We start from the raw sequence: 27,495 nt of genomic DNA on the forward strand, positions 1-27,495 counted from the left end.
GTTTTGGCAATAGTATTTTGCTTAGATCATTGTACTGGTACAGCTGCGCCTCTGCAATGCATCTGGTGAAGACACTCTGCCGACGGGAGAGCTCTCTCTTGTCGGAATAATAAAACCATCTTCACAAGCGGCAGAAGCTATGTTGGCGGGAGATGCTCTCTTGCTGACATAGCAGTATGCACACAAACACTTGTGTCGGTGTAACTTATGTCACTCAGGGGGGTGGTTTATTCACATTCCTGAGCAACATAAATTCTGCCGACATAGGCTGTAGTGTAGACATAGCCTAAGAAATGGATAAGGACATTAGTGGTAGGGGATGGATATTAAAAGACAGATTTCAGAGATGCCATAGAAGAAGAAATTACAGCATTTAACAGCCTGGATGTAGGTGGGGCAATGCTGAGGATTGGGTCAAAAAACCCCATTGAAGTTACGAGCCCATATGATGGGGCAGATAGTGGAGTTGTCTGTGGTGATGATGACAGGATTGGATGGGAAGATAAGAAGTTCATTTTTCTCCCTGTTGAGATGTAGATGGAATGGGGACATCTGTGAGGAGTTGACAGAAAGGCAGTCAGAGATGTGAGGACTGCAGAGTCAGAGGAATGGGGTAGAGAACTCCAAAATTTCCAACAACTTCAATGGGCTTGGAATGAGTCCCATACTGAGGAGATCAATCCGTCACTGCCAGCAAAGTGGAATAGTTTGAGCTAATAAATCTTTTGCAGTTCTAATCTTTATAATTCCAGGTGGCAGTCTCTAGCAAGAACTGAATGGTCATGAAAACTGAATTACTTTCTCCTTCCTAGTGGTGATCACTCCAGGTCAGTTCTGGTGGCAAAAAATCAGGAAGGTTGCTCAGTCATTAACAGTGTTGTACATTGTCTGTGGATAAATAGGACACAGACTTCAGGGCCGTCAATTAGGAAACTTTCTTGAGGACTAAACTTGGAAAACGAGAAAATATTTCAGTAGGACAGCACTCTGTGTGGGTGGCAGTTTTAGAACAAAGTGAATAACGTGTGGGGAGCAAAGTGGAAATCACTTAATGAAACTTAATGGCCAGCTTTGCTTTTGAAAGTCTTTCTGGATGTTATTGTAAGGCTATACAGTGATTTGGACCTTGTCAAGTGTCATAGGTCTCTATGCTTTCACATTGTGAGTTTTCAGACAATGACTAAGCATAAAAAGCTGATATAGGAGGAGGAACTACTGAAAATGAATTTCTCCTTGAAAATGTACCAACTCAGAGAGAAGAGAGTCTATGGGTTAGGAAACATACTCTTGAACTGAAGTATGAAAGAAAGAGACTAACTCAAACACTTGTTCAGCATTGTGACCATGGCTCATGCTCATGCTCATGCTTTGGCTCATACCCTATGAAAACACTAATCAGAGAACTAAATGACCTATTACTTTGAGGTCAGCACACTAAATTCTTTTGTGTCATGCTTCAAAGTCTCCCAGGACAAGTTCCTTAGCTACAGTCATACATACATTAGATAAACAGGCCACTGCAGACATTTACATTTTTATTTTTTTAAATTCTAGGCAAGGATGACATTTCTTGTTCCCTTTCCAATTTTTGTCCTAATCCTACGTGCACCAAAGCTGCCAACTGCAATACTCCAAGTTCACAGTCAAACTCCCTTTGAATTTGCTGGCAATACTATGGACTGCCTTGAATTTTATGGTATTTGATCAGGACCCAAATGATTTTGGTGGCAGCAGGATCACACTCCTTGTAGATGAAATGGTTTATATTATTGTAAGGCAGTGATGTGGATTTGTAACTTCTGGGCGTGTTGATGTGGTTCCACTATAGTAGTGGCTTTACACATTTCAGGCCCAAGGCTCCTCTTACTACCCCAGTGTAAGTTCGGAGTAATTCCACTGAAGTCAGTGCAGTTACTAGTGTAAAAGTCAAGAAAATAAGGCGCTTGCTATTGGATTTGATCCAGTACTACCACCTGTTATACAGTGGTCTGGTCTGTATGCCTATTTTCTCCATAGACCATCATTTTAAATTGGAAATATGATTTCCCTGCTGTTGTGAATTCTCTGTGCCATTCCAATAGAGAGTGAGAAAGCCCGTTGTCATGCCAACAAAAGAATGGTGAGGTGTTTACTTGAAAGTGAGTTCTGTACAAGCATTCATAGCAAGCTATGTCTGATGATCAGTGTTTGAACTAATCTTAAGAGAGTCTGTTCTTCCTTCAGAATATTTGCTCTGTTTATGTAGTTTTACCCCAGGATATAAGGAAGATGGCTATTTGAGAGCAATACCCTGGACACAGTGTATGCTTTTGTTTTCAAAAAGCACTCTTGAGTTCAGTAATGGAAAGCATTCCTAGACTACAAATAGAGGCACATGGAAAAGCCAACCAGTCAACTGTCTGCTGCTTATATAAAGAGAGTTTGTAGTGAAGAGACTTCTTTTTAAAATGAATCATATGGTAACTCACTTTTATAATTATTTAATATTTTTTGTTTTATACTGTATTTGGGTTTAAGAGGTGTGTGGATTGTGATATTATTTACCTCACTGAGCCTTTTACCTTTTATGAATCTGTACTGGACTAGGGGACATATTAGTTATTAATTCTTCACAAATGCCTATTATACAATATACAAAAAAACAAGAGAAAGCATATATTCAGATATTGCAAATAAATCATTTTCTGTATTAATATATGCCACGTATGAAAAGACAGTGTTAAGTGCAAAGTAACGTTATATAATTATTTACCTGACTATCTGGTTTTAATAGTGTACCTTTTATTGTACTTTCAGAATTAAAGTGTTACTAGCAGAATATTGTCTTAGAAGGAGGATGGATTTATAGGTTTGCAATCAGGTGTCTGGAGAAACTGTATATAGTTTTGGCCACCCAATGAACAGAGTTTATTATACAACTGGAGAATTACATGAAGTTAAAAACGCAGTGTGGGTTATTAATATTTGAAATTCTTCAAAAATATATCAGTTTGATGTTGGTAAACAGGTATTAATTAAAATTAGAGATGCACAGAACTTTTGTATGTTCTTTAAGAATGTTTGCTTTGCTGTTGCTGCATGCTTCTACTCAATACGATGGTGCATCCAGACACTTACTGTGTGTGTCGTGGGGAGGAATCTGGTGTGAATGTTATGTATGATTCACCGTTCTGAGACTGTATGAAAATCCAGTCTAGCCATCCTCTAACCGCATGATTTATAGTTTGAGATAGAATTGCAGACATTTTCAGTACCTTGGAGCTCTATTTTACAAGGTGGTGAATACTCCCATAAAATCAGTTTGTTCTGTGCCTGTACAGCACCTAACACGATGGGTCTTGCAGTAGTGCCTTGGATTCCAAATAATAAAGGGAGCTTGTCACCCACAGGAGCACACTTGGCATGTTGTGGAATCAAGCCTTTCGTCAGCCCATAAGTTGTATTTCTCTGTTGGTCTCCAGAAAAATTCAGTAGTCTAGATCTTAAAAATTATCTTTGACCAAAACAAGGATGTGCTGGGAGCTGTCATTCTGAATGATGCAGCTTGAGACATACTAATTTGTGCCTTAACTCAGGCACCAGCAATACAATCAGGTTTGATGTAAAAGGTACTTTTTGATAAGCAGCATAGCTGGATTTGTCAGACATTCATAAACATCGATGGCAAACCATGTATTAATCATCTGTTTTTCTTACAAGCTTTAAAGTTGTGGACATGTGCCAGTAAAACAGGACACATTTTATGTAGCACACTCTTTTCTGGTGTCATACCTGATGAGCTAACCATAACTCATTTCCTGTGTCAACAAAACCAACTGGTTAAGATGTTAATTAACCACATGACTATCACTGGTACCCTCATCCTTCCTCCTCCACTCCCTCCATGTATTACACACAAATTAGATAGGAACGTCCAAGGCAGGGGCTGTTTTTTGGTATCACCATCTAGCACAATGAGGCACTAATCTTACTGGGGACTTTGAGTGCTAATGTGAAAGTAGTTTTGTTAAGTTAAATTCTGGGGAAGTTAAACAAATTCAGTGGATCATGATACAATTTGATAAACACCATTCACTGCCACACACATTTGTAACTCCCAGGACTTTTCCCCCATACTGTTTCTCTCCCCTGTTAGTCCCTCTTTCAGGGATTCCCCTTGGTTTTCTATATTGTTTTCCAGGAGTGGCAATTTGGAACACAGCCTTTCTTTTGGCCAGCTGGCACTAAACCAGCCATCAATTTTCATTGTCCTCCGGGGACTGACTCAGATCTCATTTATTCAGTTTTTACATGGATGTAACTCCATTGACTTCAGGGGAGTTGCTTACACTGTTATAAATCAGGAGTGAGATTAGAATTGGCCCCCAGCAGTGGAGATTCCAGAATATTCAACCTCTTGAAAAAGGTCAGCCAGCATTTTTGCTGTGTTCTGGTTGTGGGAAACCTGGAACAGAGCTTCTTGCAGAGGTACAGTGGTGTGATTAATGTGTGGCTTTTGATTTAGACTCTTTTATTAAGAGAAACATAGTCATGACAAAGTCTGTTCTTTTACTCACTCCTCCATGAGTATCTTCCCATGGAAAATTCAAAGCTTCTGTAGATCAACTGGAAAAAAAAAGATTTTGGAACGTAAGTAATAGTAGGTCTCAGTCTCTTCCCACAGCAATACTAAACCATTGAAAGCAAGGAAGATACCTTGGTGGATAATTGGTATGAGAGACAGAGTCAGGTCTAGTACTTTGGCACTTTCTTATGCATTATGCAGTGTAATAGTGTCCTTAATGGATTAGGTGGCCTGGTGGTTAGCAAACCCAGTGTCACCTCCTAATCAACTTTCTAATCACACAAGACCAAACACCCTAGCCCTACCCTTTCCCTGAGGCCCCACCCCTTCCCAGAGGCCCCACCCCCCACTCACTACATTCCCCCGCCCTTAGTAGCTCGCTCTCCCCCACCCTCACTTTCAGAGGGTTGGGGTGCGGGAGGGGGTGAGGGCTCTAACTGGTGGTGCAGGCTCCAGAGTGGGGCCAGAAATGAGGGGTTCAGGGTACGGGAGGAGGCTCTGGGCTGGGGCAGGAAGATGGGGTGTAGGAGGGGGTGAGGGCTCTGGCTGTGGGCACATGCTCTGGGGTGGGGCTGGGGATGTGGGGTTTGGGCTGCAAGAGGGGGCTCCAGGCTGGGAAGTGGGGCCGAGGGATTTGGAGTGAGGGTGGGGATTGGAGTGTGGGAGGGGGTGAGGGCTCTGGGCTGGAGGTGCAGGCTCTGCAGTGGGGCCAGGGATGAGGGGTTTGGAGTGCAGGAGGGTGTTCCAGGTTTGGGGGGGAGCTCAGGGCTGGGGAAGGAGGGTGGGGATCGGAGTTGGGGTGTGGGCTTACCTCGGGCACCCCCTGGTCAGCAGTGTAGCGTGGGGACTAAGGCAGGCTGCCTGCCTGTTCTGGCACCACACTATGTGTGCCCTGGAAGCAGCCAGCAGGTCTGGGTCCTAGGCGGGGGGGGGGCCAGGACCCAGGACGCTCCACACGCTGCTCTCGCCCGCAGGCACTGCCCCCCCAGCTCCCATTGGCCGCAAACCGGCCAATGGGAGTTCAGACCCGGTGCTTGGGGTGGTGGCAGTGTGCGGAGCCCTCTGGCCCCCCGCTTAGGAGCCAGATCTGCTGGCTGCCTCTGGGGCGCAGCGTGGAGCCCGCCAGGACAGGTAAGGACTATCCTGCCTTCGTGCCGCAGCACCGCCAACCGCACTTTTAACAGCCCCCTCAGTGGTGCTGACCAGAGCCGCCAGGGTCCCTTTTCGACCGGGTGTTCTGATTGAAAACCGGACACCTGGTCACCCTACCTCCTGGTGGATAGGTCTTGCAGTTTTGGTCCTCCTTTAATCAGAAGTGCGGTAAAGGGAGCAGGTGGTTTGGGTCCCTCTTGTAGCACGGCAGAGATAGACTAGCCCAAGCCTAGGGTTGCCAAGCCTCCAGGATTGGCCTGGAGTCTCCGGGAATCGACATTGACCTCCTGGTGACTATTGAAAGCAATCTGGGAGATTTTAATAGGATATTTTAAGAAAATGACATGACGTTATATTGAGGGGAAAAAAAATCTCCTGGAATAGCTTCAGTCAGAGTTGGCAACCCAGGCTGTTCACTCCACCAGGTTTCGACCCAGGGCCCTAGGAGAGTAAACAGTGTCTGGACCCTAAGGTGTCCTCTGAGTTACCCTCCCTGGGTCACTTTCTACTGCTGCTTTCCTCTCTCAGCTTACATTCATATGGCCTTATTCCCTCAGGGAGGCTTCTCCAGTGCCCTTGTCAGGAGCTTCAGGGTAGGTCTGTCTCCTCCCCAGCCTCCCTCCTTCTGAGCTGGGTTCCTTCCTTTTCAACCCTTTCTCCAGTTGGGGCATGCCCTGCAGGGCTAGAGAGGCGGGGCTACCAAGGCTCAGTACTGTCCTTTCACCCCTTCCAGCCCAGTGTTGGGTTTGTGTACCCCATCACATGCAGATTATGCTGGCTGGTTTTCCTTCCTGCGGTTCACTAGTGTTTAATTGTCCTTCATCAGAAAACACAAAAGTGCACAAATGTAAAAACATTGATTAAGATATAGAAATGAATAAATTGCTCTGAGTTACCAAAAAGAAATATACCAAGTTTTATTTAGGGTGGCAGCTACATAGCTATGAAGGGAAAATGCATCTGTGTCTTCTTTTCACTTACAGGAAGAATGCAAACAAATATTGGCTCGGCAGAAATCTAATTCCCAGTCAGATTCTCATGATGATGAGATTTCTCCTCCTCCTCCAAACCCGGTGGTGAAAGCTCGACGCAGAAGGGGAGGTGTCAGTGCTGAGGTGTACACTGAGGAAGATGCAGTTTCTTATGTTAGAAAGGTAACGTATTAGCATCTATTTGATTCTGAAGTGTATGTTACAATCAAGTGATCTGTTTGCATTTTACTCTGTAAAACATCAGTTGCAATGGTTGGGTCATTTTATATTGCCACTTCTTCTGAAGAAATGCCAAGCACAAATTAAGAATAAACGAAGCAAGAACTAGAAGTTTACAGTCTGTGGAAGCCCTGGACTCTACTTCACGGAGCTCTTTCAACCAAATCAATTTATGTTTATAAAATTAAATGTGTTTAATCTTTGGCAGGTAGTCCCAAGAGCATGGACTTTTATTCATCTTCCCATTAACAGACATAGGCTTTAGCCCCATCATAATCTTAAATTCCCCTCCAGCCATTATTTCAGAGTGCCATGAGATGTGCATGGCAATTTACAGGCTCATATAAGACAACGAGATCAGTGCCCTGCAAAGCTTTCATGAAAAGGTGGATACATTTTACCACACTAATGCTCCTGTTTCGGTCAGTTTGCTGGGAAAATTCCCAACGGAAGCACCTCAGGGTATAAATCAGGGGTCTCAAATGCAAATGACCACAAGGGCCACATGAGGACTAGTACATTAGCCTGAGGGCTGCACCGCTGACCATGGCCCCCCACTGCCCCAGCCCCGCCCTTACTCCACCCCTTCTGTGAGGCCCCGCCCCTGGCCCGCCTCTTCCCACCCCTTCCCTGCCCCCATTCCAACCACTTGAAGCTTTTCTGTTGCAAAATTGCCACCCTTAAGTCTGTTACTGAGTGGCCAGAGAGGTTGAAGTGTTCTCCTACCAGTTTTTGAATGTTATGATTCCTGATGTCAGATTTGTGTCCATTTATTCTTTTGCGTAGAGACTGTCCGGTTTGGCCAATGTACATGGCAGAGAGGCATTGCTGGCACATGATGGCATATATCACCTTGGTAGATGTGCAGGTGAATGAGTCCCTGCTGGCGTGGCTAATGTGATTAGGTCCTATATGGTGTCACTTGAATAAATATGAGGACAGAGTTGGCATCGGGCTTTGTTGCAAGGATAGGTTCCCGGGTTAGTGTTTTTGTTGTGTGGTGTGTGGTTGCTGGTGAGTATTTGCTTCAGTTTGGGGGGCTGTCTGTAAGCGAGGAGTGGTCTGTCTCCCAAGATCTGTGAGAGTGAGGGATCATTTTTCAGGATAGGTTGTAAATCTTTGATGATGCGCTGGAGAGGTTTTAGTTGGGGGCTGAAGGTGACAGCGAGTGGCATTCTGTTATTTTCTTTGTTGGGCCTGTCCTGTAGTAGGTGACTTCTGGGTACTCTTCCGGCTCTGTCAATCTGTTTTTTCACTTCAGCAGGTGAGTATTGTAGTTCTAAGAATACTTGATAGATATCTTGTAGGTGTTTTTCTCTGTCTGAAGGATTGGAGCAAATGCGGTTGTATCTTAGAGCTTGGCTGTAGACAATGGATCGCGTGGTATGTCCTGGATGGAAGCTGGAGGCATGTAGGTAAGTATAGCGGTCAGTAGGTTTCCGGTATAGGGTGGTGTTTATGTGACCATCGCTTATTAGCACAGTAGTATCCAGGAAATGGACCGCTTGTGTGGATTGGTCTAGGCTGAGGTTGATGGTGGGATGGAAATTGTTGAAATCATGGTGGAATTCCTCAAGGGCTTCTTTTCCATGGGTCCAGATGATGAAGATGTCATCAATGTAACGCAAAATAAATACAAGGTGGGACAGATTGTTAAGCATAGGGAGTTCGCACATGTTATAGGAGACCACTTAAAATGAAGTGGGCACTTAAACACGTTTGCAAAGGAGGTGTGGTAGGCAGAAGAGTGCGTTACAAATTGTTGGAATGGGCCATAAAACTTGTGTCTCTGTTAAATCCATGGTTTTTAGTTCCCAGGCTCATCTTTTGAAGGTGTTGTGCAGATTATTTCTGAGCATGTAGGTCAACTCTTACATCACTGGCATGGATTTATTTTTATCTTCATTAGATGACGTCTTTCATTATCTAATTAGACTTCCCACATTCATCTTCAGGTTTTTCTAATTTTACATTAGAGATTCATAAAGTATGAAACTTGGCTTTGCAGAAGCTTTGCATATCTTAGATGAATCAATAAGTGACACCAGAAATACTGGACATTATGGGCCAGATTTTCAAGTGTTCAGTCCCCAGAGTTGGGTGCAGGTGTACAAAACAGCTCTGCACCAGCATCTCCTATTGTGACATTTATTGCCAAATTTTCAGAATAGCTGAGCACCCAGTGTGCTGAGCTCTGTAGAAGATCTGGCCCTAGCTGTGGTTTCTGAGCTCTCTAAAAATGTTGTCCTATAATACATAGTATGGTAATAGTTTTAATTAGAAATATTAACTTGTTAAAAATTAACATAAATATTTGCTATCCTGCAGTGGATCCACATAGGCTGCATGGCTCCCTTTCCAGGATTGGCCCATGAATGCCAATTTACACATGTGCAACTGTTTCATTAACTTCATTGCTTTTGGGTGTCAACATTATTGTAGGCATCTGGTGTCAGTGGGTGGAAGGATTTTCTTTCTTCACCAACATATACTGGCTAACAATTACCTCCAGCAATGGGGAGGAAGCGTAACAGCTGTTGCTCCAATGCTTGAAGTAGCTCTTCCACCAAAGAGAGTTTATTTTATAGGAATACATTTTGACAACCATTATTTTTGGGCGGGGTATTTTTTTCTGTTCATGAGTGTGCATGCCTTTGTCATCCTCTGGTGGCATGAGCTTGCTGACCGCTATTGCGTCTTCCCTCACAAGAAACAGACACCTGGGAGAGCTTTCAGCCTAAAGCCAATTAGAGAAGTGTATTCTCCCAGCATTTAAGTCACATAATGCTGGCAACTACCCAGTACATTTTTAAAAACTCTATAGTTAAACTGTTAATGCATGGCACTGTTTAAAAAAGCATTTTCATGACACTTTAAAAGGCACTTTCAGCTACTTAGTATCTTCTCTCCACAGTTCTTAATCTCTCCTTTAGAAACTTTAAAACCCACCGTAAAATGTCTCTCTGCTCATTACGGGCCCAATCCAGCTCTTCTGAAGATCAGTGGAAGTGTTCCTCCATATTCCTTTGGATTGTTTTCTTATGTTCCAAACTGAACCTGAAATGAACACAACTTTGTTTGCTTCCTTCAGTCAACAATGATGTCAGTACAGGCTGGCAATGGGGCTTGACAGGCAGTTGCTGCAAAGCTCGAAGACAGTACAGATTATTTTTTGTGTTCTGCATAGAGATGATATGCTTTTAATTTCTTAGAAGGAGACTGTGTTTAAATAATATTCTAGGGGGCTATTTTCCTACCAGGTTATTTGTAATGCTAAGAAATAAAGAACTCGGAGGTTGTGTTGGAATATTTTCTTCGGTGTCATCAGCACATGAATCTACTCAGGATGTTGCAGAAGTATGGGTGATAGAGCCACCTACAATGCAGATATGAAAGGAGAAAATGACATGTGGAACATCCAGAATGTTTCTAGCCTCTCTAGAATCATGCAGCAAGAGACCAGGACTGGAACTCACACCAGTGTTTCTCTGGCAGGGTAGGACACTAACAATAAGCTCTGAGCTTTTCTCATAGTGAGCTAAGTTTTGTCTAACTCTTATTTTGATATTAGGAATTCCGAGTCTCTACTCAAGTGAAGGTGAAATGTTGCCTTCTGATAAGTATATGCGCTTGCATTGACTTCCCTACACCTTTGAGTAGAGGAAATCAATGGGAGGTGTGTTGGTGAAGATAGAATTCAGCCTTTGAGCCTTTACCAAGGTGACTGTCACATTCTTCTGTACCAGATATGGACTGGCTACAGAGCTTGCTCATACAGACCAGATGTGTTCATCATAAGATCCTTTAATTCTCTGCCAGCTATGGCAGAAGTTTGTTTAAATAAGGTATTTTACACATAGTGCCACCTAGTGGCTAAACCATATACTATAGTTTAGAATTCCATTATAGACAACGGCCCTTTTCCTTAAAATAATTCTAGGGTTGTTCTTTGTTCGACACTGCAAGAGGGTCGTCGTGCACCAGTCCCCTCACTGGAAACAACCTTCCTCTGTATGGGTTGGCAATATGGCCCTCTGGCCTAATCAAGATCCCTTCCCTGCCAGATTAATAAGGGAAGGGACGAACAGCCGAAAACAACCCTTTCTCACATTGGGAAAATGGCTTACTTCTGCCTAAATTAAAGGGGGGTTAGGGAAAAACCAACAATAAAAACCCCAAGCCCAAGGCCTGCTCTCACTCTCGTCTCTTGGGATTTTTCCCTGCGCAGTTTGAAAGGAAAAACAAAAAGAAGTTCATTCTTTTTAGGCTGCCTCTCACTCACAGCCTCTGTGGGGTCAAATAGATTCTAAACTAAGCAAAATAAAGCTCATCCCTTTTGAGGGGAGGAAGGTCCTTACGGAAGCATATCTCCCCTCCTCATTTATTTCTTCCCCTGTACTCCCTTAAGGGCCCTTTTACATGGAATGAGAGGAAGACTTCCCTTTCCTCTCACCTGTCTCCCCCTCCTGAGTGTCTGTGGCTCCTCCTATGACAAAGTGTTAACCTTTTCCCTGCTAGATCAGGATAATGTCTGTCTACTCTGTCACAGACAGATCCTAAAATACTGTAAGATGCTTTACTTTTCAGACTGTAGACTTCATTGGTGATATGAAAGCCTGCTCTTTGTTCTGTGGGATTTCTGCAGAAACGTAGATCGCTCTTCCTTTGTGATTATACTTCAGAACTCAAAATATTTTCCTTTCACTTAATTAACTTAGTTTCTTTAACTATTTTTTGTGTGGGAGATTGGAGACGCTTCTGACATAGGAACGTGTCCAGTAACTCAAATAATGCAGGAGTTCTGTGTGTTTCATAAGATTGTGTCAATTGCCAGAATATTTTTTCATCATTATTCATCCTGGAGCATCTTTAAGACAAGGGGAGCAGTGAAGCATTGCCATACATTCCTGTCTCTGACTTGTTTTTCCATTACTCCCAGCCTGGTCCTGTCCCTGCATACGATGTCCCGCATCTAGTCAGTGGTCAGCCTGTAGGTCAGACTGGCCTTGGTTGCATTTGCATTATTTTCTCTGGCATCCTATCATCTGTTTGATACGGTGTCCCCATCATTGTAACCTTTTTAATTGCAGCCAATCCTGAAGCCTAGTGTCACATCCTACTCTTCCGATAACTTCTTCATTTGTCTTAAAATCATTCTATGTTGCACCTGCTATCTTCTGAATATCTCTACTGCCTCCAGCCTTCTGATGTCTGCTTTCTTTAATGCATCTGCTTCCAGACCATACAATAATGCTGTTAATACACTGGCTTGATATTATGGACTGATAAATAACAATTTTTCACAATAAAAAAGAAATAGGGCACATGTTTATATTTTTTAAGGCAGAGAAACATCACTCATAACATAAACTGTTTTATGTTTAGAGGTAGATTGCTTCTGATGTTGCTTTGGGGAGAGGAAGTGTGTGGAAAGTGTTTTCCTCAGTCTATTAAAAAATACATGAAATATGAAAGAAGTCTGCATAGCTGCTGTCAGTTCCTGCTGAATTTTTGCCTTGTACTGTATAAGGATATTTTATGAGGTGAGGAGGGGCAAGAGGAGGAGGGGCTCCCATACATACCTGTTTTGATTGTTATATTAGTAACAATAATTCTTGTGCCCAGGCTGTCAAAATTGCAATGTATTGCTTTCTTTGTGGTTTTATATTAAATTCTAAATCTGACTCAGCAATTTGAAACAAGCTGCATCCATGATATTGAGTAATGCAGTTTTTTAGACATCAAGATACATAATGAAACAAAGCCAGAACTTTAACTTTGTGTGTTTCTTTTTCCCCACAGGTTATTCCAAAGGACTATAAAACAATGACTGCTCTGGCAAAAGCCATCTCCAAGAATGTGCTCTTTGCTCACCTTGATGACAATGAGAGAAGGTATGAGGAGGTGTTCTTATTATCTCAGCTTTTTGAATTAGTGGAATACATTACTTGAACTAAAGACAAATCCTCCACAAAACTTGACGCATATGATATTGCAGCCCAGAAAGCTTTATGGGACTTCGAACCTCTCCCATGGGGTATTGGTGGATTTAGACTGTGGCCAGAGTCTTCCTAGCCCTTATGCAGGGACACATTGGGGGTGAGTAAGGACGGGATGGCCAGTGGAGCTTCTCTCCCTCGCATGAGCCATGTAAGATCCATTCGGAATAGCAGTTCCTGAATTGAGGGGTATGCAGGGATTGTTTTGTTCCTACCTCCTGGGAGAACATGGCAGCCTGGAGCGGGCAGGGAGCATAGGAAGGAGTGAAGCCATGGGCAGGTGCTGGCCAGGTGGCCAGGGCAGAGTGTGTGTGTGTGTGTGTATAATGCTGAATCACAGAGCAGCTGCAGAGCTTCTCTTCGAAGGGTCCTCCAGGCTCCAGGCCCCTTATATGGTCTTGCCAAAAAGTGGAGAACTGGATCTTCTTTTCCTCGTTCTACCTTTTCCTCACCTTCCCAGGCAGGGAAGCCCTACAGATTGTGTGGGTGGAGGGTGCACAGCTCTCTCAAATTCAGTGAGCACTCCCTTCCCCTTTTAGGGCAGACCCGCTTCTGCTTCCAAGGATTCCTAGGATTTGCCCCTTAGTGAGATTTCTTACTCTGTTTTCTTTCTAATTCATATTGTTTATCAGTAAGGCTAAGGTTTTGGCATGGTTATTTTTAGTAAAAGTCATGGTCAGGTCACGGGCAATAAACAAAAGTTCACGGAAGCCGTGACCTATCTGTGACTTTTGCTACTGCGGCTCCATGGTTTCCCAGCAACATGGTGGCTGGGAGCTGTGGGGTTCCCCCTCCATGCACAGTGGCTGGGAGCTGCAGGGATATTTCCCAAAGAGAAAACGGGACACCCCCAACTGCTCGCCCGAGGTGTCCCCCTCGCCCGCCACTACCACGCACGGCTGTCACCCATCGCTGGAACCCTAAGGAGGGCCCCCTCAGGAGTCTGTCACCTTTTGCTGGAACTTTGCAGGGGGCCCTGTGTCGCTGCTGTCACCTGTCGCTGGAACCCTGCCAGGGCCCTGCTGGCTACCAGCTTCAGGGTCCCGCAGCCTTGGGGCTGAAGCAGAGAATGTCACTGAGGTCTCTAGAAGTCATGGATTCTGTGACTTCCATGACCTCCGTGACACAAACGTAGCCTTATTTATCAGCTAGGAACTAAGGCCTTGTCTACACAGGAGTTTTAGCATGAGTAGCAACACCAACACAGTCCTTCAGTGAGGCTACTCACATGCTTAGGGTTAAGCACATGTTTATTTACAGATTCCTACTTATACTAGACATCAACTAAACATCGTCAGAGGCAGTTAAACAGTCTAATTACCATAAGATGCCATTAGAGTGCCACTCTCCAGAGTAATTAGGAGGGCATTAACTTTCTATATAATACCTTCTAACTTTCCCAGATATTTAAGTCCCAATACATATCTGCTGTATAAGACTATTAACATATGCAAGCAGTGGAAGAGTATTTTCACCACCCTCAGGTACAAATTGAATGGACAAGTATTCATGGCTAAATGAATATTTTAAGAATATTTCAGCAGAGAAAAAATGAAGGAAAGAGAGTTTTGCTTTCCCAGGTTTAAATGGCAGGCGTGGCTCAAGGTGATGGCCCAACCCCTGTATACTATTGCCCACATCTCACCTAATTCTGTGAGCTAGTGTCCCTTGTCCTATTATGGGTACGTGGACATAGGGAAGGGAAAGTGTGCAGGGAGCATTTCACCTCCTTGTGCATATCACATAAGGGTTAGAGACATTCTGTCGCTCCAGTCTGGGGAGTGCAGGGATTGCTTTCTCCCTGGGAAGCAAATGACCCCTAAAGGAGCAGAAAAGAGGGAGGGCCATTCCCCCTTTGCGTCAGCCCACCAAGCTGCAGAGAGGCATGGTGCAGCTTGCACATTCCCCTTTGCTGCCAGATGTTTCAGGAGAGATTCATCCTCCTGGTGTTCCCCTGCAGCATTTAGTTCTGCACCATGCCCCTGCGTGGGGATGGAGCTCCATGCCACAATCACGCCCCGTAGCGAGTACGACAAGCTCTCATCCACATCAAAAGAGATGGAAATCTCAGAAGGACGTATACGTTATGCTTTTTTCAGACAAGGCTGCTGTCTGCAATTGGTTGGTCTCTGAATTTTAATGAATTTCCTCTTGACATCATATTTCGTTACTCTAGTCCGGTCTCATGTTGTCAAGTGCTGAGAAGTCAGCAAACCGGGATACACTGCTGTCATTGCTGCCACTCTGCATCTTACTGATGCAAGCATGTAGCTAAGCAAAAGCAATCGCGTATGACTTGTATTTTGTCCTCTTCAGAAATATCTAAGTTTCTGAATGACTGGCGATCCTGGGGATAATATTTCATTTCCTACGCTGCAGTGGTTTTTTTCTGCAATCAGCTTCTCATCCTGCAGTGTCTGTGATAATTGGATCATTATTTCATTGTCATCCCTCTTCCAAAAGTGGGTGCTAGATAACCATTGTCACCCACAAAACAAACAAACAAACAAACACAGTGTAGAGCTGTTGGTCTCTTGCACTTTTCCTTCTTGTCAGAATCAACTCTGCAAGAGAACTTTATTTTTATCTGCTCCATGGCTGAGTGGTCAAGGAGTCCTGTGGATTATTCATTGGTCAGAAGCTGTGGAGGTCCTTACGTAGGATGTAAGACCCCAATTCAGCATGGTAGTGCAATGTAAATTTTTCCATTTCCCATGTATACTTTGACTTCTATGGGACTACTCACATGCTTAAAATTAGGCATTACTTTGCTGAACTGGGGCCTAAGATAGCATAATTCATGTAATTATTGTGGAGAATCTATAATAGCATCCTTTCCCAAATATGGTGCTACAAGTAACAGGGATCTACCTCCGCCTCCATACACGAAGTAATGTAATGGTATACAGAAAAGGGCTACAAGCAGCAGATAAAATGCAACTGAATTGGTATTAAACAGTGCTCAGTTTAAAATCCAGGGGCTGGTTTCCCCGCAGAGCTTTTGGTGAGATGTTCTCACTTATCTCTAGACTGCTTACAAGCTTAAAAGAGAGCTCTGCTCTGAAAAAATGACTAAGGACTTGGTCCTGTGTCATTGGAGTGAATGGGAGCTTTTCCATTGAGTTGAATGGGAGCAAGATTTCACCCCTAAGTGAGCTGCTGGTCTCACTTGAGACAGGAGGACTACCCCAGCATAGGGGCTACAGCAGGATCAGAGGAAAACGAAGATCAGCTTTAAGCCATGTGTGCACATGCATGCATACACACTCATCTTGTGCTACCTGCACTTCATCCTTAGCCAATGATCTGGCCTATTAAACGTATAGACAGACCCCACATACACTTACACTGGTGTCCCAGAGACCCATTGCTGACTTCTTGTTAAATTGGCAAGAAAATTAACAAACCACAATACCTAAAGGTAAAGCAATGACAGTGCTTCACAAAACATACTCATTATACCTTGACAAGTGTTGTCTAGTTTTAATTATTTATCAGAATATTGCATAATGAACTAGCAGATGCACTGGAGTACATTTTTATAAGAATAATGAAGTCTTAGTAATGTGCAGACTCATCACAGGGTAACATCTTAAATCTTGGCTGAGACCATTTTTTGTGTGTGAATTATAAATGAAATAGATTAGTGAGTTGCTACGGACACATGGAGATTAAAATGAGAAAAGGGTTCCTTCCACCGTTAACAGATGATCTTTAGTTGCTGTCCTGTCACTCCCATGTTAAAATATTTGTTGAAATTTCTGTTGATTAATGGATTTCAAGGGAATTATGACTGTTATAAACTTTATTCACTACTGCATACTATCATAGTTTATTAAAATACTGGTTGCAGTCCAGCCGGAATGCTTCACAGATGTGGAAGAAACCTAATACAGCACCATTCAGGAGCAAGGTATTTAAGCAACAGGACACCACAGCTCTGCTGTTTTCATTACACACCCTGTAGTTTCATTGCATTTGTAACTTTACTCTTTGTTAAGAACAAACAAATACAGGGCAGATTCTGCTTGGCCTTTATACAGATATGCAGTGAGCAGGGTGGTGTGAGGAGCCTTCCTCTCCCTTCCTGGTCCATGTATAACCCAAGAAGAATTGTTATTATTTATATTACTGTAGTGCCTGGAAGTCCAAGGCAAGACTGTGCTAGACATCACTTGGACACATAGTGAGAGACATTCCGTGCCCCAAAGAGATTACAGTGCAATCAGACAAGACCATCAAAGAGTGGAAGGGGAAAGAAGCATAGGGAGGTGAAGCGACTTGCACAAAGTCACACAGCAGGTCAGTGGCAAAGCCAGGAATGGAAGCCAGGTCTTACAATTGCCTGTTGAGTGCCTTATCCAGTACACAACACTGCTTCCTCAGAATTGCCGGTAATTTGCTCAGGGAAGTGCATGGTTTGATCCCGTTCTTCTCCTTTGGGATGAATAGTGCATCAAAGAGGGTGGGGAAAGGCAGGACCATATCCCTGACCCATCTGCATTAGCTTGAAGAGTAGAACTGGTAATTAGGAGGAGCAGGCTGCATCCTCTAAAGGCATGTAGTAGTGGGTGTTCTCTCCCTACAGCCGGAGAATTTTGGGAGACAGTCTGCAGACTATGGCAATTTGGAAGAAATAAATATATGCATTCCCAAATTCTGTCCTTTGAGTTGTACTACGTGGTCAGATTTGGGTGAGACTGCAGCTTTTAGTCATGTATCTGAAGTTATTCTAGAACATTGCAGATCTCACAGTTTATCACGACTTCAGTTCTCGATTCCATTTTTAAATGAAATTACGAAGGTTGAAAGTGATGTATTGCCTGATCTAAAATAAAACTTGCCTTTATTACTGAACTGGCTTTTGTATTGTGATGTATTCACTGATGTAGCCTACTGAAGTCATTTGGTGTTTTCTTTTATTAACATAAGAATAGCAGCATACAAGGATAACCTGAAACTGAAGACATAGTGATTATACCCAAAGTCAAATGTAACACGTTCTAGTCTAAAAATGGTCAATATTGAACTACTCTGATGAATGGGAGGGATTTTGTTCTTGGAGACTGGTCATTTTAGATAATGAAAGGAAGTTGGCTTCTTCCCATGAACACAAAGCCTTGCCTTGAATTCCACCTGTAATCTGCCAAGAGAGAGGAAGATAATATTCAAACCTATCTATCAAAAGCCTTCTTTGAACTAAACAAAGGGTTTATTTCTTTTGAGTAATGCTGAAGGTATTGTCCGGGTAGATACCAACACTGGCTCCCTTACAGTCCAGCTTCTCAGAGTCTTTCTGCTTGATGAATCCTATTGATGGCCCTGATTCAGCATGGTACTTAAGCATGCGCCTAACTTTAAGCACAAGAGTAGTTCCCATGTCTTGCCATTGATTTCAGTTGAACTATTCACATGCTTAAATTTAGGTATGTGCTTCAGCATCTTGCCAACAAAGAATACTTCTTATACTAGGAAAAGTTTGTGGATTTTGGAAACCATAGCTATTTGGCAGCAGAAATGGAAATGGAACGAGGTGGAATTGCCCAGCCATTTGGAAAATAAATTCTCCATTCAAGGATTAGACAAAAATTCAACACTGACTTTATTTTCAGGCATATCCATATTGTTAACCCAAAAACTATTGTCTTTTATCAGACAGGTGTCTGGAGGCACCATTCTCTGGGTTAGTTTGCAGCTCTCAGGAGATTATATCAACTTGGCTATCTTTGTCCAATCAAAACTTTTGTGATGGCAGGTTTTTAGTTTTGTAAGACAGACTCTGCTCCTAAGCATAATTAAAGTCTCTGACATTTGATATTCTCAGTCTTTCATCTTTAAAGAGAAGTATTCTCACACTGAAAAAAATAATTGTAAGAGCTTTGTTTTACTTTCTCTGTTTTGTTCAACAATTCATATTCTTCATCACAAATAGTGGTGATTCCAATGGCAGACTTTTAAAAGTCTGTATCAGTTATTATCCCAGTGGTTTACCAAAAGGCATTCTATCACCCATTCCTGGTAAGTATTTCAGATAAACAGAGTTTAAGTAGAGCACTAGATTATCTGGTTTCTTTCTAAAGTATTTAATTCAAAGAATGTAGAGTTAGGCTGTTAACATTCTTGCACACTTAGGATGATATCTTTACCCTAAATTCAGTGTATTGCAGCTGCTGTACAAGGATATTTTAATGCAGTAGTATTTACATGTGAAATAATTATTTAAATAACATAGATAAAGAATAAACTCCTGTTTACTGCTGAATTTACTGACTATTGTGAAATCTTTCAGTTTATATTACAGTACCTTTGTGTACTTCTTCTTTACACAGCAATTAACTGGCAATAATTCTGTAAACTTAACCATTACTTGATGTAAAGGAGTACAAAATTTAAAAACAAAGGTTGATTCTTTTCTCAATATCCAATCTTCTCAGTGTGGCAATATTTTGTCTTTGTCTTTCTCATTCAAAGTGGATGACAGCTTGTTGGAAGTGGTAATTTGTCTCTGTTCACTGAAGAACAATGGCTTATTTCAGCTAGAGCTGCTGAAAGCAGTGTTTACCATTTTGTTTTTAGAAAGGATGTATGTAACTTGTTCAGTTACTCTTACTGTAATGTGTCTTGATTTGGGAACAGATCTTGAAGTCCTTCATAGCTCAGATTTCTTCGAGTGGGAGTTTTACCTGTGCCTGGGTTGAAGGCTCAACTCTCTGAGTTGCTCAGTTGTTCGTTTAGGCTGGGATTTCCAAAGAGTTTAAAGGAATTAGACATCCAAATTGATGGAAATATAATGGGATTTGGACACTTAACTCCCACAGGTTATTCTGAAAATCCCAGTTGTATATTTTGACATTTAGGCATATAAATGTGCATTACTAAAGTACATCTTACCATTTTTGAAAGAAAGAAATTGGCTTAATGGCAAACCTCCCGTCCCCCAAAAACAAACAAACAAACAAAATCTACAGTACTCTGAGTTCAAGTGTTATTTTAGAAATAGAAGATCCAGTTTAGTAACGATACAAAGTTTCTCTGTCACTCCAATGCACTAATGGAAATTCTGAGTGTAAATTATTTTACTGTTAGGCTCCAAAGACTGTTCTAATGGAAAAAAATCTGACAACCCCAAACAATGATTTAGTTCTCGTTTTACAAGTTGGTTACTAAAGAATATGACCTGAACTACATTGCATCTTGTGAGGTAACAGCTGGTCTATCATAGTCCTTGGAAAAAAGTAACAGTTGCTAATATTTCAAGAAACAAAGATGGTCTTTGAATCAACTGGAACAGCTGTAAGAGACTGACACACCATGCACTGTCAGCTGCTAAATTCATATATTCAGACTGACTGAAACAGAATACTTTAATCCTTTGGTGCCACCAGATTACTACTTTCTTTCTTTAAAATTTAGTTTAAATTTTAAATCAAGTTTTCAAATTGCTTTTTGCTTTCTCCTCCCAGAAAAATAAGTTATTTTTAAATTTCCATACAATTTAGAACAATTTGACTTTTCTATTTATCCAACTTCTCTTTCGCAACCAATGTTAACACTTGTTTTCTAACCTCTATTGTACAGTTGAAGTTTGTATTAGGTATGTATTACCTGATCTTCTGCATGGTGCACAAAACTGGACAAACAAAATGTTTTAGTCTGGGTATCAGGGTGAAAATGTCAAACACAATGTTAGAGCCCTCAGCAACAGTCCTCCCAAAGAGTCCTCCCAACAGTGTAATAGAAGCTCAAAGTACTTAGCTTATCCAAGTAGACTTAGAGGTGGCTTGATCACAGTCTGGAAGTACTGATGCAAGGAGAGGATATCTGATACCAAAGGTCTCTTTAATCTAGTAGACAAAGGCATAAGGGATCCAGTGGCTACAAGCACATGCAAATTGGAAAAAGATTATTTTTTTAAGCAATGTCAGCAAATTAGCCCTCGGAACAATGTAACCAAGGATGTGGTGGATTTTCCATCTCTTGAAGTCTTTAAATCAGGGGTCCACTGTTGCCAGCTCTTACAGTCTTATCACGAATCTTGCCACGTTTGGTGTTTTCCCAACTCCTGGAGTCAGCTGATTACATGAAAATCTGTGCTCTTATTTATTAAAAGTAAGTTTCTAACCCTCATGCTTGTATGGAAACACTTGAAAACATGAATCGAGTGCACCCTAAAGGCTCAAAAAGCAGAGGCAAACAAAAAGGGTCTAAAATTTACTATTTTAAAACATCTTATGATTTCTAAGCCAATCCTGTGATTTAAGGGACCTGATTTAAGATGTTTGAATTCTTGGGGTTGGCAATACAGGATGTCTATAAACTATGTGCTCTAGTGCAGCTACAAGTTATTGTGCTTGATGCAGGAGTTATTCGGTGAAAATCTGTGGCCTCTGTTATGCAGGAGTTCTAGGAGGTCATGATGGTCCCTTCTGCCCTTAAAATTGGTTAATCTGTTTACTCCTATTACCTTCTGTACATCAAAGCCACCCCTATTACTAAGGAGAAGTATGTAAAGCCCCACAATATTCTGTTTATTTGGCTAGAGGGCTTATGATTGACTGAGTGATGTGAGGTACATACAGAACCCTGATCGTTCTTATACATAGAAGATTTATAAGCTACCTCATTGTAGTTGAATACAATACTGCCCCAAGTCTAATTTTGCTCTCTCTCCTCCCCTCCTCCCGCATTATTATTTCAACTCAAGAGTCTCCTTGTAATTCTTCCATTGGTGTGAAGGGTTTCCCCCCTAGTATGGTGGTGAGCGTCCTACCCTCTAAACAAATGGTACCCGTGATCTGCACGGGGCAAAGAGAAACTATGGTGAGTCCCCTTGACTCTGTATCATAGCTTCCCACAGATCCTGGATAGCACTGTTGCGGCATGAACCATGCTGGGTCAGGGGTTCCCACAGCTGAGGTCGTCCATGGGACCCTCACTAATAACAATTGTAATATAACAGTGGGTCAAGTCATGACAGATTCTGTCTGCTGTAACATGCTCTAACTTACCCTGTACCTTTGGGTGCTGGGAGGGACCCCTGCTCCTGCTCTCTCTGCCTGCAGGGCTGAGAGCACTACAAGGGGCATATGCTGTGGAATCAGCTTCCCCACCCCCAAGTCTGGATCTGCAATCTCAGGTTCCTATACTCACTCAGAAGTAGAGGGAAGCATGGGGCTTTAAACACTTCATGGCTTGATAGTATTAGTTTTTCATTTATGTCCTTACAAGTGATTTGCAAAGACATTAGTATGTACTTGAAGGCCCTCTGAACCCATCTGCGCACTGTGTTATTTTAATTTACCTCTTCTCTTCAATATTCTTAACATTATACCTTACATGTAAAGGTAAAGCAAAGAGCAGAAAGCCTCAGAGAACCCCTGACTATAGAGCAGCGAGAGTGGGGAGCAATAGACCTGATCCCCAGAGGCAGACCCGTCACCAGAGTGCTCCTACAGTGGTTATGACATTGCCAGCACTATGCATAGATGGGAATCTTATCTGAGCTGCTGCGGTTGGGGAACAGGCTGATTTTTCATGGTGCTATTTCCTCCTCCACTCTTTATTTCTACATTAGAAGTGTGCTCCAACCTGAGTTGTTTCAGTATTCAACAGCTAATGCTTAGGGACGGAGCTTTTTATAAAAGAGAAAAATCCCTTTGCAGATCACCTTAAATTTTTCTGGTTTCAGAGTAGCTGCTGTGTTCCATGTTATGCTTTTAAGCCATGATCCTGCACTGTTCAAGTCAATGGGAGTTTTGCCTTTGACTTCAGTGGTTGTGGGATCAGGCCTTTATAAGGTTAATGTACTTATTATTTATCATTATTATTGATTATTATTATTATTTTATTATTTATTAATTTGTATTATCATACAGCGCCTACGAGGCTCAGTCATGGACCAGACCCCCATTATGTTAGGTGCTGTACCAACACAGAACAGAAAGACAGTTCCTGCCCCCCAAATGCTTACAAGCTGTGCTGTTATCATCAGCCTGGGAAATATAACTCAAATCAGGCCACCAGAGGATCTGAGAGTGCTTTGCTACTGTTAATGTATACCCTACAAGTGAGGCAGGTGTAATTATCCTCATTTTTACAGATGTGAAAACTGGGCATAGAGAGATTGTCCAAGGTCACACAGGAAACTTGTGACAAAGTCAGTACAGAATCCACAGATCTGATTCTCATTTACACTAAACCCACTTTACTCCACTCTGATAGAGCCAGATCTCCGGACTTGCAGCCCTGTTCCTTTTATAACTGCTTCATTTAAGCACAAGACCCACCTTGCTCTCTTTGGGCCTAACTTCACCTCAAATTTCCACTGCCTTGTTTTTCATGTTTTGCAAAAATCAGCAAGCTGAGGATTGAGAAGACTTCAATAGAAACAAAATTAAAACAGCACTCTGCTTGTTTCATACGCTTTCTGGATTTATTTTCTTCTCTGATTCCTTCTTAATAACAGTATCCACAAAATATCATGATCTTTACATTTTTGTGTTCATCATCTTTTTCCTCTTACATTTTCCTCACGTGAAAGCTTTTGGTCCAACGCTTTTCCTCAGATAGACATGTGCATGCCCGACTGAGGTCAGTGGGAGCTGTATTTGCATGTCTGAGGTCAGAATTTGGCCTTTTGACATCTTAATAATTCCCAAAACAGCCAACAGAGGTCGTCCACACCAAGGATTTTGGCTTCCCTATTCTAATATTGTAATGTCATTGTGGTCTTAATTCATGATGACAGTTTCATCAGCACAGTGAATCTGTTCCTTTTATAACTGCTGCATTTAAACTTTTTTGGTACAACATTCAGTGCAGAACATTGAATTTTTCTTTTTCCAGAAGCCTGATTTAAAACAATAAATCAGGGCGTAGTTTGTCTTTGGTCCAGCTTTACTTGGTATTCCTTAGTGGTACGGCTTGTCCTATCTTTCTCTCCTGATTGTTAATTCCTGTAATTCAAAAGATAAGTACTTTTTAAACAAGAATTTGAAAATAGTGCTGTATTACAGTTATATTATTTGAACACAGAACTTGATTTGGTGAAGTGCTCACAGGAGGTTCTCAGCATCTTTGCAGGATCAGGCTTTTACAGTCAAAACTGGACCCGGTGAATTCAATGAGCATTTGGCCACTAACTTCAATACCAGCACTTTGGTCCTAAAATTGAGGTTAAATAAAACTATTCAGTTGGCTAAGCAATATGTCGTGGCATCTGGGTATTAATCTTTCTCCTCTACAAACTCTCTCTGTGTGCTAATGCTGACATGTCATTGTTCTAGGGAAGTAGACTTTATTATGTCCGACTCCTTATTTACAATACCTGACTGTGTTTCTTAAAGATTTTAATGTGTTTAATGGTGCAATTAAGGTTTTCTTGACCATGCTAGGCCATTTCAAAGTATTCCTGGTTGTACTACCACCTGACATATTTTGGTGCTAAGTAAATTTGTACTTTTAAAAAGACATCTAAATTGTTTGGCTTACCTTGGCATCCTCCTCATGCCTTATATTTTAAATTCAAATGTACTAAACCTTAGCGTAGCCCATAGTTATTAGTACAAGACCTATGTGCTAACTTCTGAGAGCGTTCATTTAGTGTGCTCTTTGGTTTTGGAACTCCCTTCCTGTTATGGTTAGCCAAATCCAGCCCTTTAAATCTGGGGTTTATTTTAATTTGTTTAATGTGGCTTGGTCTTAATTACCTGGGCTGTATAGCATTGTGTCACAAAATTTAGATTTCTTTTGCGGCAACTTCCTATGAAAACAATTGCCTTCTGAATACAAATACGGTGAGAGTGAACGGTTTATATTTAGAAGACTAGTTTCATTTTCAAATGATGCTTTCATGGAAAACAAGGTTTAATTGTGTGGGAACAATGGAGATTCTGCAAACAGCGCTAATAGGTACTGCTTCTTTTTTCTCTCCAATAGTTTTATAAATTGGATTAGCTAGAACACAAGAGATACAGTGAGAAAAAGAAAAAACAAAGCCATATTATTCTCAGAATCTATAACTGTTTTCTTAATGGTTCAAATTATGAACAATTCATCCAAAGTTTACTGAGAGCTTATTTCTACCACACAACCTCACACTTCTTATTTATCAGTCTGATTTGTTTTGCTGCTCTGTTCTGGTGCCGTAGTGACACCCTCTGGCAATGGCAAGATAGCAGAACTCTTTTACAGTGGATCAGTGATATAACTATAAGGGTACTACTGTGGCATATCCAGTGATTCCTACACACTCAGAGTTTGCTTTGTCTAGTGATTAAAGATCATATATACCTTTGTATATGAATGTAACCAGCCCAATCTTACAAGTTAAAGTGTTGTGAGATAAACCGTGCAGTTAGCTGGGTAATTTTTGTTGATGAGTGAATTTAGTGCTCATGGAAGCCTTACTTTGAATCAAGCATGATAGGAGCAGGCATTGTGCAGAGCAAACATGTAAACATGTATAGTCAAACCTGATCTGAAACACCCCCTGCCATTCTTGTAGTAAGCCTCTGAGCAAAGTCTTACAGTTGTGCCAGCTATGATAGGTTTTGTGATGCGCACCAATAAGGACTAGAATGAGAACCATCAAACTCATTTTGTTCGTGAACTAAATCATCTTTTTGACTCATGTTTTCAAAGGTGAAAAGCCTAGTATATAACCTCCTGTGCCAGTTACTCTCGTGCTGCCAGTTTATACTGTAGCTGTAATGCTTTTGCCTCCAGTATTTTGCATGATCATGGATGGCTCAGGTAACTCAGACATTTATGGAGATGCAGGTTTTTCAAGAGATTGTGCGGGAAGATTGAGAAATTGTTATCAGTTGGAGTAAAATTTTTAAAAGCACCTAGGTGACTTAGGAGCCTAAGTCCCATTTTCAGAAGTGACTTCAGCAGCCTCTGTCTTATTGAGAGTCCATGGGAATTTTGGCTCCTAAGTGTCTGAGTTGCTTTTTAAAATGGACTTAGGCAGGTTTGAAAATGTTACACACTATCCCTTTGTCATCTCTATATTTAGTTATAAAACTTTTCCCACAAGATTTTTGAGTAGTGATTCTAGTGGGGAAAAAAATCTTTGCATAGTCTGCACATAGGCCAGGTATGTGAATGGTCAGACCATCCTTGCCACTGTGAAATTCCCACGCATGGTGGAAAATAGCTGTGGCAGATCAGAGAAAAGGATGATATTTATTTTCTGCAGTGATGAAGAATAATTATATTCTGCAGTGATGAAGAGCACAATTTTATACAGACCAGGCTGTAGTTTAGACAGTTAGCAAAACTTTTGCACATAAATTAGGGCAGTGGTTCTCAACCTGTACCATATCAGGACCTACCTCTCTATCCCCTGAGAGCTCCTATCTAGTTAGAATCTGGCTCGGAGGTACCTTGTACCATTTCACAATATATGAAGGGTGGTCAAGACTTCAAGGCTGAGAACCCGTCAATTATGGAATTGGGGATTTTGAGCCTATTGTTTGTAGGAGAGTGCAGGTTTAGCTCAGATCATTAGAGTGGCCATCATGGTACCTGCCACCTGGGGTCACTGTGTTCAAGGTTATTAAAGGATGTATAACAAAGAAAATATAATCAGCAAATAATCCTGAGGCTAACATTTTGATTGCCAGTGATGCACACATTATTTGAAATAGAAGACTGTATAAAATGTAACTTACTTTGGAAGAAATAGAAAATCTGTATTTTAATGCATATAAACACATTTGCATTAGCACAGGGTTATTTTAGAATAAACTAACACAAGGAAAGCACTAGATCTCTAAAACTTTCCCATAATACAAATTTTCTAAGCTCTGTGCTCATTTGTGTTTAACACAACGGAGTATGAACAGTTTGAAAGACCCAATCTCTCTCATGTAATTCAGTATGTATTTTGGGAGTGAAAAAATATTTACTGGGCTTGATTCTGATCTTGAACTGGTTTCATGTACTAATATTGCTACATTGACAGCAGCGGAATTATTGTTGATTTACATTGGTATAGGTGAAATCAGAATCAGACCAAATATGTATTTTTAAATTGTATCCACTTTATAACATATATTAAATCTACTCTGTTTTAAAATCTGTGTCTTAGCTAAAACTACAATACAGTAAGCCTACATCCTCAGGCACAGGAAGACCATGCACTTTGTTTTCAAGTTGGCTGGCCTAGAGAAAAAAAACAGATATTTAACTAAAAAGCCTCATAATGGTGTGTGTGTATGTGTAAGTGAAATTGCTTCAATAGAGTTGATCGTATGTCGGGGAGAGGATAGGGCAGATGTGCCCAGGAGAGCATTCTGCCCCAGCTAATGACATGCAAAACACAACCCCAGCCCCCCACCCTCCCCGCATGAAGCAGTATCAGCAGCTTGTGAGTTTGTATGGAGCACAGTATACCTAGTGCTCTCTCTGGGGCATTACAGCTCTGCACCACTTATGGCATAGCATAATTGTGACATTATAGCCTGAAATGTCTTAAATGTAGCTTTCATAGCCTTAAAGCTAAGATGGTTGGACACTGAAACCCTAATTCAAATATTTTCTTCTATTCACAGGCAGCAGGGTC

The 27,495-nt window shown here is 41.7% G+C and overlaps 1 protein-coding gene across 2 annotated transcripts in view; it reads left to right on the plus strand.

The window, feature by feature from the left end:
- The window catches only part of PRKAR1B (protein kinase cAMP-dependent type I regulatory subunit beta), a 118,760-nt gene that overhangs the window by 15,904 nt on the left and 75,361 nt on the right, over positions 1-27,495 (plus strand). For both annotated transcript variants that reach the window (XM_074965251.1, XM_074965252.1), the window contains exons 3-4: positions 6,700-6,870; positions 12,730-12,821. In XM_074965251.1, the coding sequence (XP_074821352.1) occupies positions 6,700-6,870; positions 12,730-12,821 (263 nt within the window). The remainder of the gene's footprint in view (positions 1-6,699; positions 6,871-12,729; positions 12,822-27,495) is intronic.

The sequence above is a fragment of the Natator depressus genome, chromosome 10, assembly GCF_965152275.1.
Source record: "Natator depressus isolate rNatDep1 chromosome 10, rNatDep2.hap1, whole genome shotgun sequence".
NCBI classification, from domain to species: Eukaryota; Metazoa; Chordata; order Testudines; family Cheloniidae; genus Natator; species Natator depressus.